Below are 17,413 nucleotides of genomic sequence, written 5' to 3' on the forward strand. Positions count from 1 at the left end.
AAAACTTTGAAAAAAAAAAATACTAATATACTTGTTACATACTTGTTAACCAAGATTTCTAGTAGGTGGCCTCATCAAGCCTCTGGGAATTAAGTACCAACGAACATCTGCGACTATTCCAATAAATCATCGTCTATTATAATAATTAAGGTAATCTTAATGTTTTAATCAGTGGTTAACAAGAAAGATTATTTTTATTTCTGTGTTTGTTCTCAGCGTGTTCGCTTTTGCGTTAAAACATACCTTCTACGAAATCTGCAAAGAAGATTATAATAGGAACAGTACATAATAATATCATATTTATAGACGGCTCAAAGGGAGCTATGTAAAAAAATTTAAAAATGCGCCTGATGATTTTCCATTGCAATTTCTTAACGTGTACTTTAAAAGTAATGTTTAATTTGTTCACAGGCGCTACGAAAACATAACATATTATTGTTGAAACAGGTCTCGTCAATTGCGTGAATAAACAGTAATTTAGGATTTTCTCAATCTCTCTTCTCTACCAAATAGCTGACATTCTCCTGTAGAAAAGCACTCTTGGTGGGTAAAGTAAAAGCGCACCTGGCACCTATTTAATTTATATTGAGGCATATCGTCTCGGATTGCGAATTCATTATATTGGTGATAGCAATTAGTCTTTTAATGGTGGTACATAAGTTCAAGTTTAAAATATATTACGATATTTGACTGCCTCCGTGGCGCAGTGGTTTAGGTCGCCACGCCGATACCACTGCGTCGGGAGGTCGTGGGTTCGATTCCCACACGGAGCAATTATTTGTGCGATCCACAAATAATTGTTTCGGGTCTGGTTGTGCTTTGTGTCCGTTGTTTGTATGTTTGTAAAAGTCCCCGCGACACAAGAGCAATTCTTAGTGCGGGAGTTGTCTTTTTAAAAAGAAAGAAAGAAAGAAAAAGATATTGATTCGATTTGAGTAAGGTTTCCACCTGGCTAGTAAACTTGGCCTTTGTTTTATAAAACGAAAACTTCTTAAAATCAAATGGGATTACATTTTTGGAGTACCTAATTACTTTTAAGAATTCCTATAATTATCATTTCATTTGGTGTCACAACATTTTTTTCATTTCTTTAAATTCATGATAACTTTATGGTCAGACCTTTGCAAACATTTATACGAGTTCCAGGCTGATATTTCTTCCGGTGCAAGCAGTACTTATCAGTGTTCATTAGGGACTATCAGGGCTGGAGTCGTAGGTAAAATATGCCTATTGTTAATGAATATGTACAACTAATAAATAAAGTTATAAAGCTGATTATAAATATTCAAATAAAACAAACATTACGTGGCGATTAGATAAAATATCTTTCAGAGAAGTAGGAAGTCTTAAATACTTAATTGTGTACGAAAATATTGTATGATCTTGGATACCTACGCAAGCAGCAACCGACTAACACAATAATATGGTATCACTATCACTCTTGTGATAAAACGTCATGCCGATTGTAATGTTTTCTCAAAGGAGCTTGGTTATTTCGTACGCAATATAAAATAGATTACTGACACGCCTCGTAAGATACGGAACGCTTTCCTTGTGGTCACTCTATATTTTTTAATTATTTATTTTATATTAATGTTAAGTTGTTGGTTGTGATATTTTATTAAAAATATGTTCCACAAATCAGCGGCTCTTCGGCTGAGGAGCCAGTACTTGAAACAAGTAGTTTATTATTCAACCTCTAAGGTAAGTGCTTTCGGTTTTAGAAAGTTTTCAGGACTATTATTATTAAAAAATTTTATGCTATTTAATAGAGTCAATAGGGCGAAGCAAGTAATTTTTTTATTAGGTAAATTAAATAAAATAGCATTATAGCTCTAAAATTTTTTTTTCTTAAATGTGCGAATAATGTAATGTAGTTTTCCTAAATTAATAATCATGAAGGGTTAGGAATGCAATACTTATTTAAAAAAATATTTTTTATTAGAAGTAATTTTAAAGAAATGTTAATTTATATGTTGTCAAGAATAAGCTTCGAAGGTCGAATTAAATTGACCTATCTGTAGCAGATTTTGGGTACAAATGAAAGAATCGAAATTATCCACTTGAATTATATCGGTATTATTAATAACTTGGTGAGCTGCTCAAACTAGCTTAACATACTTGCTTTGTGCTAAAGCACAACCTCGACCGGGAATCGAACCTGTAAAAATGCATTAGATTCAATCACTTTCCGGTGGAAATCTCAAGTCAGGCTTTAAGGAAGAATATCGGCACTGATCGACAGATTCTTCCGATACCAAAGCCTTTGTATAATGCTTTTGGGAAGTCCATTCGATTTCCTATAAACTTTCCGTTTTCCTTATGAATGGATTTCAAAAAATGTTCTCATGTTCAACTCGCCTATGTATATGGTATGTTGGCAGTTACTAAGAAATCTGCCAACATTCTTCATACATGAGCACTGCAGGTCTCTATAAAATAGTTTTAATTCACTGGTAAGTGTCTATGGTGTGTTAAAGTAAAAAAAATGCTCGTAATGGAATCAGCTTTTCGATTGTTTCTTTTTGATGATTACGGTATTTTGTACGATTTTCTGAAAATAGCGAACTACTTAACCACCTAGCGATATTTTTATCGTCGCAGCGATACAGTATCATTTACACGAGAACGTTAATCAGGTATTAATAATAGTTTTTAATACTACTACATTTACAATAAGCTGGTACTTTTTTAACACGATTTATTACTGTGCAAGGTTCAACTTGCAGGCTTTTAATTTTTCTTTGAACCCAATAAGAGCATATAGTCAATTTCATATCAATAAAAATCAAGAACATAAAATAATATTCCACGTAAATTAACGGATTTAAACGCGCCGATTTAGAGTTCGGAGTTGCAACAACGAGATTTTGGTTACATAGTTAAATATAAATACTAAATTGATACTTTTTGATAAAAACTAATGATTTTCTTAAATATCTGTTGTACATTTTATACGTGGAATTTGACCCATGTAATGATAATAAAAGTAAAATTTGAGCAAGGTAAATATTGGTACAAATTCGCTATTTGTTCAGTGTCATGCGATGTTATTTTAATTCCTAGGCAACAATTGATAACATTCGTTATTGTTATGATGCCCGATATACTCACCTACGTTCTGTTTACTAATAATAATTACTGTATAATTTATAAGATAGTAGATAGCACTATCTTAATAATACCACATAAAAATACTCGTACCTCTTTGATTGTTGATTTAATTTACGCGAAATATTTGTTAAGCAGGAAAATACCATGATGTAAGAAATTGTGTTAATTGTACTTGTGAATTGTAATGGAGTAGTTATTTAATTGTCAGGACCTCGTAAAAAAAATACTTAGGTACTTAAGAATCTAACAGTATAATTAAGCTCTACTTATAGGCAAGTATTTTGCCCTGTAGATCGCCAATATTTCTACGAAATTTTATAAATATCGATTTCCTCTTACAATGCATAAATAAATAAAAAGAAGAAAAAAATATATTTGGTAGAGCAACATTAATGTTAAACTATAAAGAATTCGAGATCGTCACCTGCTTGAATTGCTTTATTTCATAGAGCTATCATAACCTAACTGACCTAAACTAGACTAAATTGTTGTTATTTTGTTTGTCAGCACGGCCGATATATTAAAGGAAAGTTCCGAAATGAATTGGAGGTCGCCCTATGAGATAATATTATGGAATTTTTTTATGGTTGCAAGTTGTAACATAATTTGTTCTAATTGTTATCATTGTTTGTTACCTTAAACTTGTTGACTTCTACTTATCTTTAGGGTGTGTCAAGACTCAAGAACTCTCGCTTTATTTAGATTCATACATAAACCGTTGTAATAACAAACATTCTATAAATATTTACTCAAGGAGGTGGCGAATCTAATTTTAATGATAAAATTGTTTGCACGTCACTTTTGAACAAATTTCGTAAGGAATACGTTTTTTCCCCATTTGTAAATGAGATAAGTTTTTATTGATATACTACGTGTAATAACGAGATAAATGTTTCAGAAAAATACTGTCTCTGATACCAACCAGAACTAAAATATTAAACATCTTAATAAATTAAACGTCCTGCCGTTTACCAACGATTAGTTTATCGAATCAAATACGCAGCGACTTTCTTCTAGTCTAATTAATAATTGTATTGTTTTTGGATGTTCTAATGAATGAATCATATAACACGCAGCATCTTGAATGATAATAAATGCAGCAAATACTTTGACCTTTTTCTATATTTAGCTAAAAATGATACTGCGATGTCTTTTCCGCAGTTAAACGAAAACAACGATGCGACAATATTTACGATCATATTCTTCTCATCGATGTATTTGTAATAAACTCTGCATTACTTCGCTTCTGAAGATAAAACAAACTTTCGAGATATTAAAATAAATCTTTTGAATAGCCTTAAAATCTTATTAAGCACATAAAGGTACCGTTAGGTATAGATAAGGAAAAAAATCAAGGTATTAAAAATAAACCTACCTACCTAATTCATTGAATATTATCCTTTCTACTAATAGCAAAGAATAAGAAATATAATCCCTCGGTTGAACTCCACAGATACGAACAATAAAAAACCGAATATTGGAAACCAAAACACAAATCAGATAATGAACGTTGATATATTGTTTTATTTCACAGAATGGTCGTATCATAGCAATACGTAGAGAAGACCAGTCAGTATGGGAGAGACGAGCGCCGTTTTCTCCGTCCAACGTCAACCGGCTGGTCCGGCAAGGCGTCAGAGTTATTGTACAGCCTTCCAACAGGCGAGCTTATCCTATGCAGGTAAAGAACATCGTAATATACCTTAAAATGTACATCATATCAAATGTATCTTGTATTGGTACCTACTCGGTAATAGAGACTACAAGAATGCCACTCGATTTCATATATTTTGAAGTCGTAGTTTCTGCATAAGGAATAGCTATATGGTACCTACTGAATTATAATTTGTATGAAAAATCATTGATTGGTTAACCCCCGGTACATTTAGCGGTAGTTTATCTATTCAATAGCATTTATTTATATGAGTTTAAACGCTATTGAATAGATAAACTACCGTTAAATGTGCCTAAGAAACTGGGGGTTAGTGTTTAACTTTCTCTATATTCTAGAACTTAATCTCGTTAATGACCTTAAATAAAAACACACACGGCGTGAATAAAGAAAAGTATGAGTGGATTGATAAAATACACCGAGCTTTTCAGACACACTATACATAGCCCTAAAACTCCATTTCTCTTTCAGTCATACATAAACGCAGGAGCAATAGTCCAGGAAGACATCAGCGAGGCGAGCGTGATCTTCGGCGTGAAACAAACTCCCATCGATCTCCTCATACCAAACAAGACGTACTGCTTCTTCTCACACACAATCAAGGCTCAGGAAGCTAATATGCCTATGTTGGATGCTATTTTAGCTAAGGTATAATTAAAGTCATCTTTTCGGACGAGAAATGTTACAAAAAAACGATAGTCTTTGGTCGCTAATGATCAAAGAAATGCAATATTAAAGGCGCTTCATTTTAAGTCTGAAAGATTAGGACAAATGACGGTAAAACAATATTTGTTAAAAAAAAATTGTAAATAGTGAAAAAATCTAATTTGATTGTTTTTTTATTATCTAGCCACTCTAGCCAGTGGGAAAATTTATTCCCGTTGGATAGATTTAATCAGCCTATCCAATACTCTGTTCAGTAAAGCCCAACATGATATAACGTAGTATTTTTGCCATATAACCTTGACTATTTCAATAATACATTGCCTTGGTATAATTGCGAAAATCGATATCTATTTATTATGTAGAATTATCAAACGTGCTATCTATCGCACAATAAAACAATTGTTGATTGGAGGTGAGCAAAATTGGGTCACGTTGAAAGGTTATCTTTGTGTGAATGGCGTGATATTATATGAATTTTCGGCGTGCAAAAAAGTAAAATAACTACATACTAACATACAATTTTATTTTAGCTATTAACTACATGAAAGATTGTTAAATAACTGTATTTTTCTACTTCTGTAGATTTGATAGTCGAAGTCAAATAATATGTAATTACCATGTTTCGAAAAATGTAGAGTCGAAAAGAAAAAAAACGAATTTCCAGTTAGTAAACAAAAAGAAATTCCTAGCTTTACATATAAACTACTATCTAAAAAATACACACAATTTTATAGGAGCGTTTATTTATTCATTAGAAAAAATATTACACAGAATGTTTTTCTTTCAGAACATTAGATTGATAGATTATGAAAAGCTAATGGACGATGCGGGTAACAGAGTGGTGGCCTTCGGTAAATACGCGGGAGTGGCTGGTATGATCAATATTCTGCATGGAATTGGATTAAGACTGCTCGCTCTTGGACATCATACTCCGTTCATGGTAAGTCTTAGGATCCCATGACTAAAACCATTGATTTTACGTCTGTTCTTATAGTCTCACTATCATCTCAATATCTAGTCATATTATGTCAGCTTTTAACTGTTGTTGCTTCAAAATCCGTCAGTCTCTTGATCAATCTACGTCAATGTGATTCTATGTGAGGTCGATATTTTGTTCTTAACCGACTTTATAAAAGGAGGAGATTCTCAATTCATCGGAATCTTTTTTATATGTATGTTCATATTGTTCACCGATTTCTTTATTGAGCCATTTAATCGACTTTAGTTTTCTGTAAAACTATTTGTTAAGTAAGACTACCACGATTTGACTAAAGATAAAGAGCTTAACACGAGTTCGTTTAGTAGATATAAAACTAGCGGTTGTTTTGCTATGAAACGACCTTCATATTTTGGTAAATTCAGGCAACAATTATTTCTTGATGTTCATAAAGTTTATCAAGTTAATTTATCTGTAGTGCGAGTAGCAACAAGATAATTGAGACACACCACTCGTTATGTATTATCTAAGATTAAAGGGGGTAAATAGTGTATACTTTATGATTATGTACTTTTGTTATTTGTGGTATTAATCTTGTCTCTTTTTACCAAAAACTGTTTTTCTCGGTATGGTGTGTCTTTTCGGCAGATGGGAAATAGAAAAATATTATTACATTTACTATTCCTGTTACCTAATGCTCATATTTGGTGGCATATTCAGCGTTCGTACAAATAGCTTTCAAGAGTTTTATGTCAGTAATAATTTCATTATCATAATAACTGAAATGAGCAATCATCGTGCCTACATCGCTACAACGTACGTGGTATACCTATATAGTTGTAAATGAACAGTAATATTTAGGTTGGTATGATTCAAAGAATAAAATACTGCTTTCAGACAGATGGGTGTATATATCACATTTTGCACGCAATTTCAGTACAATCTCGAGGCTTCAACAAAAGTAGGTTATCGTCTATCTTTTCGCAATTAAACGAAATGTTTATATTTTGATACTAAAGTCGACACGTGTCATGAAGAATAGGCACTAAAAGTATTTTTATTTATTGAAGACCCCGTCCAAGGCGTTCAGCACAGGGCAATCGCACTTACTGTGCTGAAAAAAACTTTATTTTAATGTCATTGGATAAGGATGTTGAATACAAAACCATCTACCATCGATCGAATGTACGTTAGTACCTTTAACGATCCATGTGGATTAATTTTATTCCATAGTACATAACTGCCATAAAACCCAATTTATTTGACAGCACATTGGTCCAGCACACAACTACCGCAACTCCATGATGGCTCGCCAAGCGATCAGAGACGCTGGTTACGAGGTAGCGCTCGGGATGATGCCCAAGTCTTTAGGACCACTCACCTTCGTGTTCACCGGCTCTGGCAATGTATCGCAGGTAAATAATTATGTGTTTCTCTATTCCACTCAGTATTTTAAAATGTAGAAACCTAATAATATTTGATATCAAATTATTAATTATGAATTTGTACATAGGTATGCGTATGTGACATTTTATTTAGGGTGAATATGTTAAATGATTTATTATTTACAACATTCAAAATAAGCTAAATTTACACTATATACAATACACTACTTTTCCACATCGCTGTCAATCGGGAATGATCCCAGAATGTTGGCAGCATTTCCACGTTGTATGGCAATGTTAAATCTTTGTCCCAAGAATATGCCCGCACATGTAGGTATGTGTATATTGAGATGTCACTCTTTTCTATTTTACGATAAGATGTACAAAAGGGGAGAGAATAATACCTCTTCTTGTCCCTATGCTCCCAACTAGCACGGTTTTGTTTCACTCGCTATAAAAATATGTAAAATACTGGAATATATTTCAGGGAAGCCAAGAAATATTCCAAGAGCTACCTCACGAATACGTCCCACCGGAAATGTTGAGGAAGGTTGCTGAACATGGAAGTAAGTGTCTTCTACTAACGTATTTTCGTATATAAGTATTACGAACAAATATAATTTAAGTTTATCGAAGTCCCGTGATAAATAATTAATCATTTGGATTTGTAAAGCCACTTGGGGTCTACATCTCGTAATCACAAATGTTTTTAATCAACAAAACGTCGATAAAGCATTATGCTTTATCATGATATCATATTATTTAATCATAATCATCGTGTTAATTTTCCATAGGTCCGAACAAAATATACGGATGTGAAGTGCGAAGAAGGCACCACTTGGAAAGGAAGAACGGAGGAGGTTACGACGCACAAGAGTACGACGAATTCCCTGAAAGATACATTTCAACATTTGCACAAAAGGTAAGATATGCTGCATCTTTAGATTTGCAGTCTTTAACACGCTCTGATTTTGATGATTAAATCCGGATACAATAACGTAGGTATTAGAAATATACACTCTAAAAATGATTTAAGGGATGCTGTCACGCAATGGTTTGGGTCAGTAATTGCCTCGCGTGCCTACAACTGAACTCGAACCCGGATCTGTAATGTAGATGGACGTTCTCTGAACTTGAAGTTAAGGGAGAGATTCAGATGGAGTTTCACCTTAAGAAACAAAATAAAATGAAACGTGCTGTATTTTAAGTCACGAAACACCAACTCGAAAATTTACAAATAGTAGATAGGTTAAATATAGAAATCTATACCACCAAATGAAATTCAGTTTTTGCGAAGTAGGTGTGTATTTATGCGTTAAGGACACACCCATTTTATCTTTACAACAGTGTAGATAGCCTCAAATTATGTTATTTACTTATTAGCTAGGTTCAAAGCAAGTTGCAAAATCTTATCTAATCTGTATAATCGAACGAGTAGGCTGATTGCTGATTTATTTATCGGTCAAAATGTATGGGTGGTCAACTGAGTAATGAAACAATAATAATTATCTTTAATTACTGCTGTGTGGTTCGCAACTTACGATGACATTTATAGGTAGGGTAAAATACTAAGTACTTGTAGACCTAATGCGTATTTTTAGAATAATAAGGCAACATTCAAATTATAGGTTAACGTTAGCGCTCTTCCATAAAATATACAAAAGACTCTACATACAAGTCTCATTCCGCCAATCAAAGAATCCTTCGCGTCGTACAAAGTGCAGACACGATCAACACAATGACAATATAATATTTACAGTAGCTTAACCATATCTTTGTACAATGTAGGTCAAAATCGCGCAAATTGCTGTGTCAATATTAGTGTAACTGTTGACAGATAGCACCTTATACGTCGGTGCTGGTGAACTGCATATACTGGGCGGTGGGGAGCCCTAAACTACTGACTATACCTGATGCTAAGCATCTGTTGCTGCCTTCCCACACGCCATGGCTGCCCAAGAGTGTTGGAGCTCCGGCTCTACCCCACAGGTAATGTAAATGTGCGATTAAATAACGGTTTTGAGGAAAAATTATAGCACTGAACGTTCTATGGTAGGCCGGTGATTCTAATTACATCTTTAGGCTATAAAATTTGAAATCATTAAAGGTAGCTCCTACAAAATAAGCGCTAAATCGTTCAAAAGACAAACCTCAATTGTCGAAAGGACTATTTGAAAATCCTTTCTTGTTTACTCTTTCTAAATTAAAAGATTCTAACTAAAATAACATCTAAAACAAATGTGCAGGTACCTACTGGTGAATATGTAACATTTCTGTGGATCTCATACTTATATTTTTCCTCTGACAATGGAGCTAACGATCCTTAGTGTAATAGCAAGATATATTTTAATTAGTACGGACTCTACAACTACTGCGCTATTAGAGTGAAAACTGTTTACATAATCCTACTGAACTGATTCCACAATTTGATTGTAGAATGTTGGCAATCTGCGACATATCAGCGGACCCCGGCGGTTCCATCGAGTTCATGAACGAGTGCACCACCATCGATACACCCTTCTGTCTTTACGATGCTGACAGAAATAAGGACACCAAGAGGTTAGTACACACAATTATATTACTACAACTGACTTACTAATCCCCGGTTTCTGAGGCACATTTAGCGGTAGTTTATCTATTCAATAGGTTTTTTTTTATATGAATTTAAATGCTATTGAATAGATAAACTAACGCTAACTGTACCTCAGAAACCGGGGGTTAGTAATTTCTTTTTTAACCCATATTGTCCCACTGCAGGGCAAGTGTCTCCTCCCAAACTAGGGGGAGGGGTTAGGCATTGAGTACACCACGGTGGCCACGTGCGGGTTGGGGACTTTGCATGCCCTTAATAAATGTTTGTTTCAGTAAATTTTACTGAACCTAATTCCTATAGAAATAGGTAAAGTCGTGGTGAAACCTTTTTTGAAAGAAGAGTAAAGGTTTTCAAATAAGGCGTGCAAATTCAGTTGAAGCTTAACTTTGGTTTATGAGGTTGCAAGTAAATATGTAGGTCATATATTTTGCGAATGTAAGCGTCAAATAAATCTTAATCTATCAAAAAAACAGGTGGATCATTTATCTTACCGATCTACCAATTAGATAAAAAAATGCTTATTGATATTTTGAATTAACTTGTATTACGATAAATAAATATCAGTAGTAATGGAAAGATTTGCTTGAATATTTGTTTATTGATAAAATACCTCCATAAATATAAGCGTATTATATTTGATAACTCATTACCTATCAAAGTTAAAGGAGACTCGCCAAAGTCGGAGTAGAAGCTGATAAAGTGAACACACGATTAAATGAAATGAAAAGTATTTTAATGAAAGTAGATAATTATAATCTTAATGGACAAGGTTAACAAAGGACAATGATTTAATAAAATATATAAATTTCCACCAAAAAGTAGATTCCCGTACCGGGAATCGAACCCGAGCCTCCTGGGTGAAAGCCAGGTATCCTAGCCACTAGACCATACGGGAGGATGAAATGTAATATCAAATATTTGTTTCAGTTTCAAAGGGCCGGGTGTTCTAGTATGTTCTATAGATAATATGCCCACGCAGTTACCGAGAGAATCGACAGATTTCTTCGGAGACTTGCTTTATCCATACGCAGAGGATATTTTGAAGTCCGATGCTACTAAGCCGTTGGACGAACATAACTTCTCGCCTGTAGTACAAGGGGTGAGTACGATAAAGTTTAGTCCCTTTGAAAATAAAATTATCCAAATGAATAAAACATATTCAGTTATATTACCTGAGTGCTTTGCAAACAACGTTTTTGTATGCACTTAATACAAGCAATGCTATTCTTTTGCTCTGTTTAAAAGATATAGCCTTTATGGGAGTCAATGCCTTTGTAAACGAAAACATCAGTGTCACATATTGTACATAAGAAACGGTTTTTTCTTTCAAATATTCTATTGTCACAGTCTGTGAAAGATAAAGACACCTTTTGTATTTTTCTCTTTTCGATCTATTTGGAGTTATCTGTTAAAATATTTCCGTCCAAATAAATATTTATGAAGCTAACATAATTAATTTCTAGTCACGACTATACAAATAACATTGGTACGAAATAAACACGTACATAACATAGATAAGGTTTTATGAACGTAGTTCATTCACTTGCATTATAATTATTTGTTTCGTTTTATCTTACAGGCTATCATAACAAGTAACGGCAAGCTGACGGCTCCCTTCGAATACATTAACGAACTCAGAATGGCTAATACGTAAGTTAATATGTATTTATCATACAAATTAAGTTTAATGTTTTTTTCAATTTTAATTAGGGTCGTATAGAGTGTATTTTTATTCTGTTTTTTTTATAGTCGGTTTTTCCCGAGTGTCTATAAATTGTCTGTACCGGCTAAGTCTGTTACTGTTATAAAAAGCAGAGATTTATAACCATTTTCATCACTAACAGATAGCTTTATTTATCCACGAGATAAAGTGACAGAATATATTTAAAAAAATATTTCATTTCTTTTTTTATTTGTGTATTGTATCGTAAAAATATGGCGATAAAATGCCGCAGCTAGAAATTCCCTGAAATGTAAGATAAAAGCAATCAAATTTTGTTTGACCTTAAGGGGTTAGTGCCAGTCTCCACGAGTACTGCCTGGCGCTTATAAGATGACAAATGGAAATTGATGGGAATTCCCAGACATTGACCTCAAATATAAACTTATCATCAGATTTTACACACGTAGCAAAATGTGTCCCTTTTATCTACTTTCTGTTTTAGTACGATGTAAATAAATTGGGAAAACCCATCAAAATCAATGCAAATGTGATAACTTTGATTTAATATCTCAAATATGGACTTCAGATGATGACGAATGATATTTATTTGACGGGAAAACGTGTAGTTTCTTCTATTCATCATTATTATAACAGCTATCACTCAATCTGATTGTTTTTGTTTATCGTGTGTTTTCCTTTCAGACGATCACGTCATAAGGTAGAGGGCAATGACCAGCAGACCCCTATTGTTATCCTCGGCAGTGGATTAGTATCTGCGCCTGTGGTGGAATACCTCGCTAGGGATAAGAATATTGCTGTTACAATAGGTTTGTATTCAGTACTTCTTTAATCGTACAGTAATTTGTTTACGAAAAAGAATAAAACAAATTAAAATACATTAAAATCCACTCACTCAAGTCTGTGTTTAGACTCAGAGCCTTCTTGTTAAATACATTGTATTGCATAATAATAATAAACTATTTACATTGGTCGATAATACAATACTTACTTTAAAGTTAATTGAAAATAAAAGGTTAACCGTTATAATTTTGATAAAGTTAGTTTCTTCTTTTATATAAGGTAGAGTCTAGTAGAAAAATGTTAGAGATGTGAAAGTAAATCCAGAATTAAAAATGTTAACAAAGGAATCTGAAATTTAAAAGCATTCTAACTAATAGAACTTTAAACTATCAATATGTTATAAGAATAAAATTAGGTGCGAACCATTCGCAACTGCTAGTCCTGAATGAAAAGGCGTATTTGTTGGCGGCTGTGAATGAAGCAACGTTTTCACCCAATGGGAAAAAGGTAATTTTACTCATCACAATTTTTTTTACTACTACAGCATCAGCAGTAAAAGAAGAAGCAGACGCGTTAGCAGAACGCTACGGTATATCATCGGAATACATCGACGCTCACGACGACTCTGCTCTTAAGGCTCTTACTTCAAAGGCGAGGGTTGTAGTGTCTCTACTACCTTACGACTTGCACGGAACTGTGGCTAAGGCTTGCCTCAGTACTGGCGCTCATTTGGTAACCGCTTCCTATGTCCGGCCTGAAGTACAGGAATTACATCAAGCGTAAGTCTATAATTTTGTACTAAAGGTTGAATAGCCTGCTGTCAGTAAGAACCGGTACTTTTGCTAAGTATGGTGAACAGTACCTACACCTATCAAGGATTAATTCTAAAAAAATATTATCTTTGTAAGTGGTGTGCAAAAGTAATTTTATCATTAAAATACTCAAAAAGAAACCAAACCAGCATGAATTTCAAATGTAACTTCCGATTGAATTAATAAATTCCCTTAAAAAAATAGGCACACGAGCCTGACGATGGATGAAGGCAATTTATTTTACTTTATCAGATTATTTTTAATTTTTTGTTACAAACTTTTATTAAAATGTCTTTTTCTATTTCAGTGCTAAAGACGCTGGTATAACATTCTTGAACGAGGTCGGTCTGGACCCCGGCATTGATCACTTACTGGCGTTGGAGTGCATCCACGACATACAGAACCATGGAGGAAGAATTGACTCATTCGTATCTTATTGTGGAGGTAAGTACCTCTTGTCTTAACAAATCATAATTAATGAAGACTTTACAATCGTTTGAAAGCTTAGCCTTTGTTCCAAACTATGTCGGAGTCGGCTTCCAGTCTCTCCGGATGCAGCTGGAAACCAGTGTTTTACATGGAGCGACTGCCTATCTGACCTCCACAACCCAGCTACCTGGGTTGTGGAGGTCAGATATAACACGATACCCTTCAGTAAGACTGGTTGTCAGACTTTCAAGCTTCTGACTACTCTGTTAAAAATCTGTCTAAATGCGACTGTCAAAGATCATACCACAGATCAACCTCGGCAAGCGTTGCTTAACCTCAGAGATCGATTCGCGCGGCTGCTATAACTAAACCACAAGCTCCCCCTTTATAATACTTCCTACTTTATAGTAATATCGATTATTTGCTTGCAGGTTTGCCAGCCCCTGAGTTCAGTGATAACGCACTAAGGTACAAGTTCTCATGGAGTCCTCGCGGTGTATTACTTAATACGATCTCTGCTGCCAAATATCTTAGCAAAGGACAGGTAAGAACTGTGATAACTGCAATACTGCTTCTGTAGCTCGATTCTCTACCACTATCGACTAACGATAACCGGCAAGCTATCGGAAAATTTTGTATGAAAATCTAATCAACGCCCCTAGTGGGCGTCGTAGAAACTATTTTGGCAGTACATTTTAAATGTCAAACTTTCGATACTCGATGGTAACCTACTGTACAGAATCGCGCTACTGTTTTAAATACAGAAAAATAAGACTAGAACCAACAAGAATTTTGAAAAGTCAAGATTTTGCTACTCTATTTTCCGCAGTTTTCTAGAAGTTTCAATCTTCGAATTAGTAGTACTTCTAATTATAATATTCAATACCTATTGCAGATAGTAGAAGTACTAAGTGGAGGCGAGCTCATGTCGGTAGCACGGGAGCTGAACTTCCTCCCAGGGTTCGCGTTCGAAGGGTTCCCCAACAGAGACAGTACCAAGTACGCGTCGCTGTACGGCATCGAAGACGCTCACACCATGTTCAGGGGCACTATCAGATACAGAGGTACGGACTTGAATACAAGTTTTTAACAAGAGTTTAATAATAACGTAGTTTTTTTACTATTTTAAATTATTTGTTTTTCCTACCCCTATGGGAAGAAGACATGTACGTATTTTAAATTAGGTTAACCAAAATTATTTTTGGCACTTAAACAGAGGTTTTATGCGAAAATATGCTTCTTTGTGATAAAAAAAACTGACTTCACCTTGTCTGTTGAATGTTTGACAACTAGTATAAAAAAAGTTTACACAGAAAAAGTATAGTTGACTATTTGCTTTGCTCCGACTTCAATTAATTTTTGAAATCAGAATTAGTGGCACTGGTCTTTGAGTATTGAGCTTAGCAACGGATATAATATATGCTCATCGCTTCATTTTTATTTATTTATTACTTGTCTTCCTAGGTTTTGCTGAAACAATGATTGCGATGCAATTGTTCGGTTTGGTGGACCCTAACCCTCATCCTTCATTACATCCTGAAGGACCGAAGATCACATGGGTGATATATTTTTCTCATATATCTAGATATTAATTATAATTATTATCTATAGCAGCTCAGTTTGATAACCCGGTATAGGGCATTAGGCTCAACCACCATTATATTACGACTAACATTGGTAATGAAGAAACGCAGGTGCATTTCATACACTCCATCTATACTACACCTAGATAGGTTTAATAGACGTAATAAATACAAATTCTACTGAATCTAGATTTCATCCCCTATTGTAATCTAATAACTAATATCTAGTCAATCTACGATTTTATCACTTATTGTGATCACTAACATATTTTTACACATTTCAGCGTCAATTCGCATGTGAATTGCTCGGTCTCCTGGACTCGTCGATATTCTATGAGAATCTCAGAACTCGTTTGGCTGAACGTATCGGAGTGCCTGGAGCGCAGGCGATAGAGTCACTCGGTCTTTTGTCTGATGTCGAGATCATCAAGTGCGGCACCCCTCTGGATACCATCAGCCATTATCTTAGCAAGAGACTGCAATTAGGTAAATATAATCCATCAGGTGTGGTCTTAAAAGTAAATATGTCTCTATTTTCGCTTTACTTCCATTTACCAGAGGTCGAAACTTTGTCGAAACTTCAGGTTACCTATGCATGTTTAATTAATATTTTTTGAAAATTTTAAGTTCTCAATTATGTAAGTGTTTGGTGGATTTTTTGTAGCAAAAATATTATTGGTTCTACCAGTCTTGGACCCTTAATTAGTTTTTGACCCTAAATTAGTAGTACCTATAGTATATGACTGAAGAAATCTTACCGTTCTATAAATAATCCACTTATAAAAATCTGACTAAAAATATTTTTTTCAGGCAAAGACGAAACCGACCTAGTAGTCCTTCGACACGAGTTAGGAGTGACATGGAGTGACGGCAAGAGGGAGAGGCGCGAGGTGACCATGACCGTGCGAGGAGATCCCGCTAAACACACCGCTATGGCCTGGACTGTCGGGCTACCTACTGCTATCGCTGCTAAGATGGTGCTAGATGGTAAGATAATATAAGATTTGGTTGTTTCATAGAAATGATAGAGTAAAAAATTTGAAGTTGAAAATGAAATCAGTCTCTTTGCATTTTCAAATGTTTTTTGTTCTTTACCAAGCTAAGTACGCATTGTAGTTTAGAAATTGCGGAAACACCGTATAAACGAGTAAACAACCATACATAAAATCTCATAAAAAATTACATAGAATTAAATGAAAATGGAACTCACAACTTCAGATGCAATGGCGATTATCAGTATGACTTTATTGCCTACTATTAATTTCCTGCAACTTTTGTACTTGAATGTTGCTAAGGCGACACAAAATTAAAACCAATAACGCTTGATATTTTTTTAGATTTGACTAAATAAATGTATATTTATTTTACAGGTGAGATTCAAGAACGCGGCGTAGTTCTTCCATTCGCTCCCGTAGTGTACAAGTCACTACTATCACGACTACGAGCTGACGGCATCACCGCCAAGGAAACCACCACCCCATTGAACTGAACCTCAATAATAAATAATAAGTCAATGTCTTTCACTCAACATTTACTTACATTCCTTGTACAAAATATACTTTTGTAAATACTTCTATTATTTAAGATTACGTTTGTATTCCTAATTTTAGTTGTTATGAACTGTGTTACTACAGTATTGTGAGCTAATTATTTTCTTAATAAAAACAAAATTAATAATTTTTTCTTTCACTTGACATCCAACGAATACTATAAATTGTTTCTGACCTCATACTTTTCGAGCTTCGTAAACAAATTGGA

The 17,413-nt window shown here is 34.3% G+C and overlaps 1 protein-coding gene and 1 non-coding gene across 2 annotated transcripts; one reads left to right on the forward strand and one right to left on the reverse strand.

Moving 5' to 3' along the window:
• The first annotated feature begins 1,514 nt into the window (after nt 1-1,514).
• Nucleotides 1,515-17,321, forward strand: LKRSDH (lysine ketoglutarate reductase/saccharopine dehydrogenase). Its single transcript, XM_076118339.1, has 20 exons — nt 1,515-1,704; nt 4,649-4,795; nt 5,258-5,434; nt 6,240-6,392; nt 7,658-7,804; nt 8,262-8,340; nt 8,569-8,696; nt 9,612-9,763; nt 10,211-10,333; nt 11,295-11,466; nt 11,947-12,017; nt 12,733-12,857; nt 13,376-13,610; nt 13,951-14,087; nt 14,504-14,616; nt 14,968-15,136; nt 15,537-15,631; nt 15,940-16,141; nt 16,466-16,642; nt 17,026-17,321. The coding sequence occupies exons 1-20, from the start codon at nt 1,630-1,632 to the stop codon at nt 17,142-17,144; spliced, it is 2,796 nt and encodes a 931-aa protein (XP_075974454.1). The 5' UTR covers nt 1,515-1,629; the 3' UTR covers nt 17,145-17,321.
• Nucleotides 11,191-11,262, reverse strand: TRNAE-UUC (transfer RNA glutamic acid (anticodon UUC)). Its single transcript has one exon. It is a non-coding gene; the product is annotated as a tRNA-Glu (tRNA).
• Nucleotides 17,322-17,413: the final 92 nt, after the last annotated feature.

The sequence above is a fragment of the Anticarsia gemmatalis genome, chromosome 9, assembly GCF_050436995.1.
Source record: "Anticarsia gemmatalis isolate Benzon Research Colony breed Stoneville strain chromosome 9, ilAntGemm2 primary, whole genome shotgun sequence".
Classification (NCBI taxonomy): domain Eukaryota; kingdom Metazoa; phylum Arthropoda; class Insecta; order Lepidoptera; family Erebidae; genus Anticarsia; species Anticarsia gemmatalis.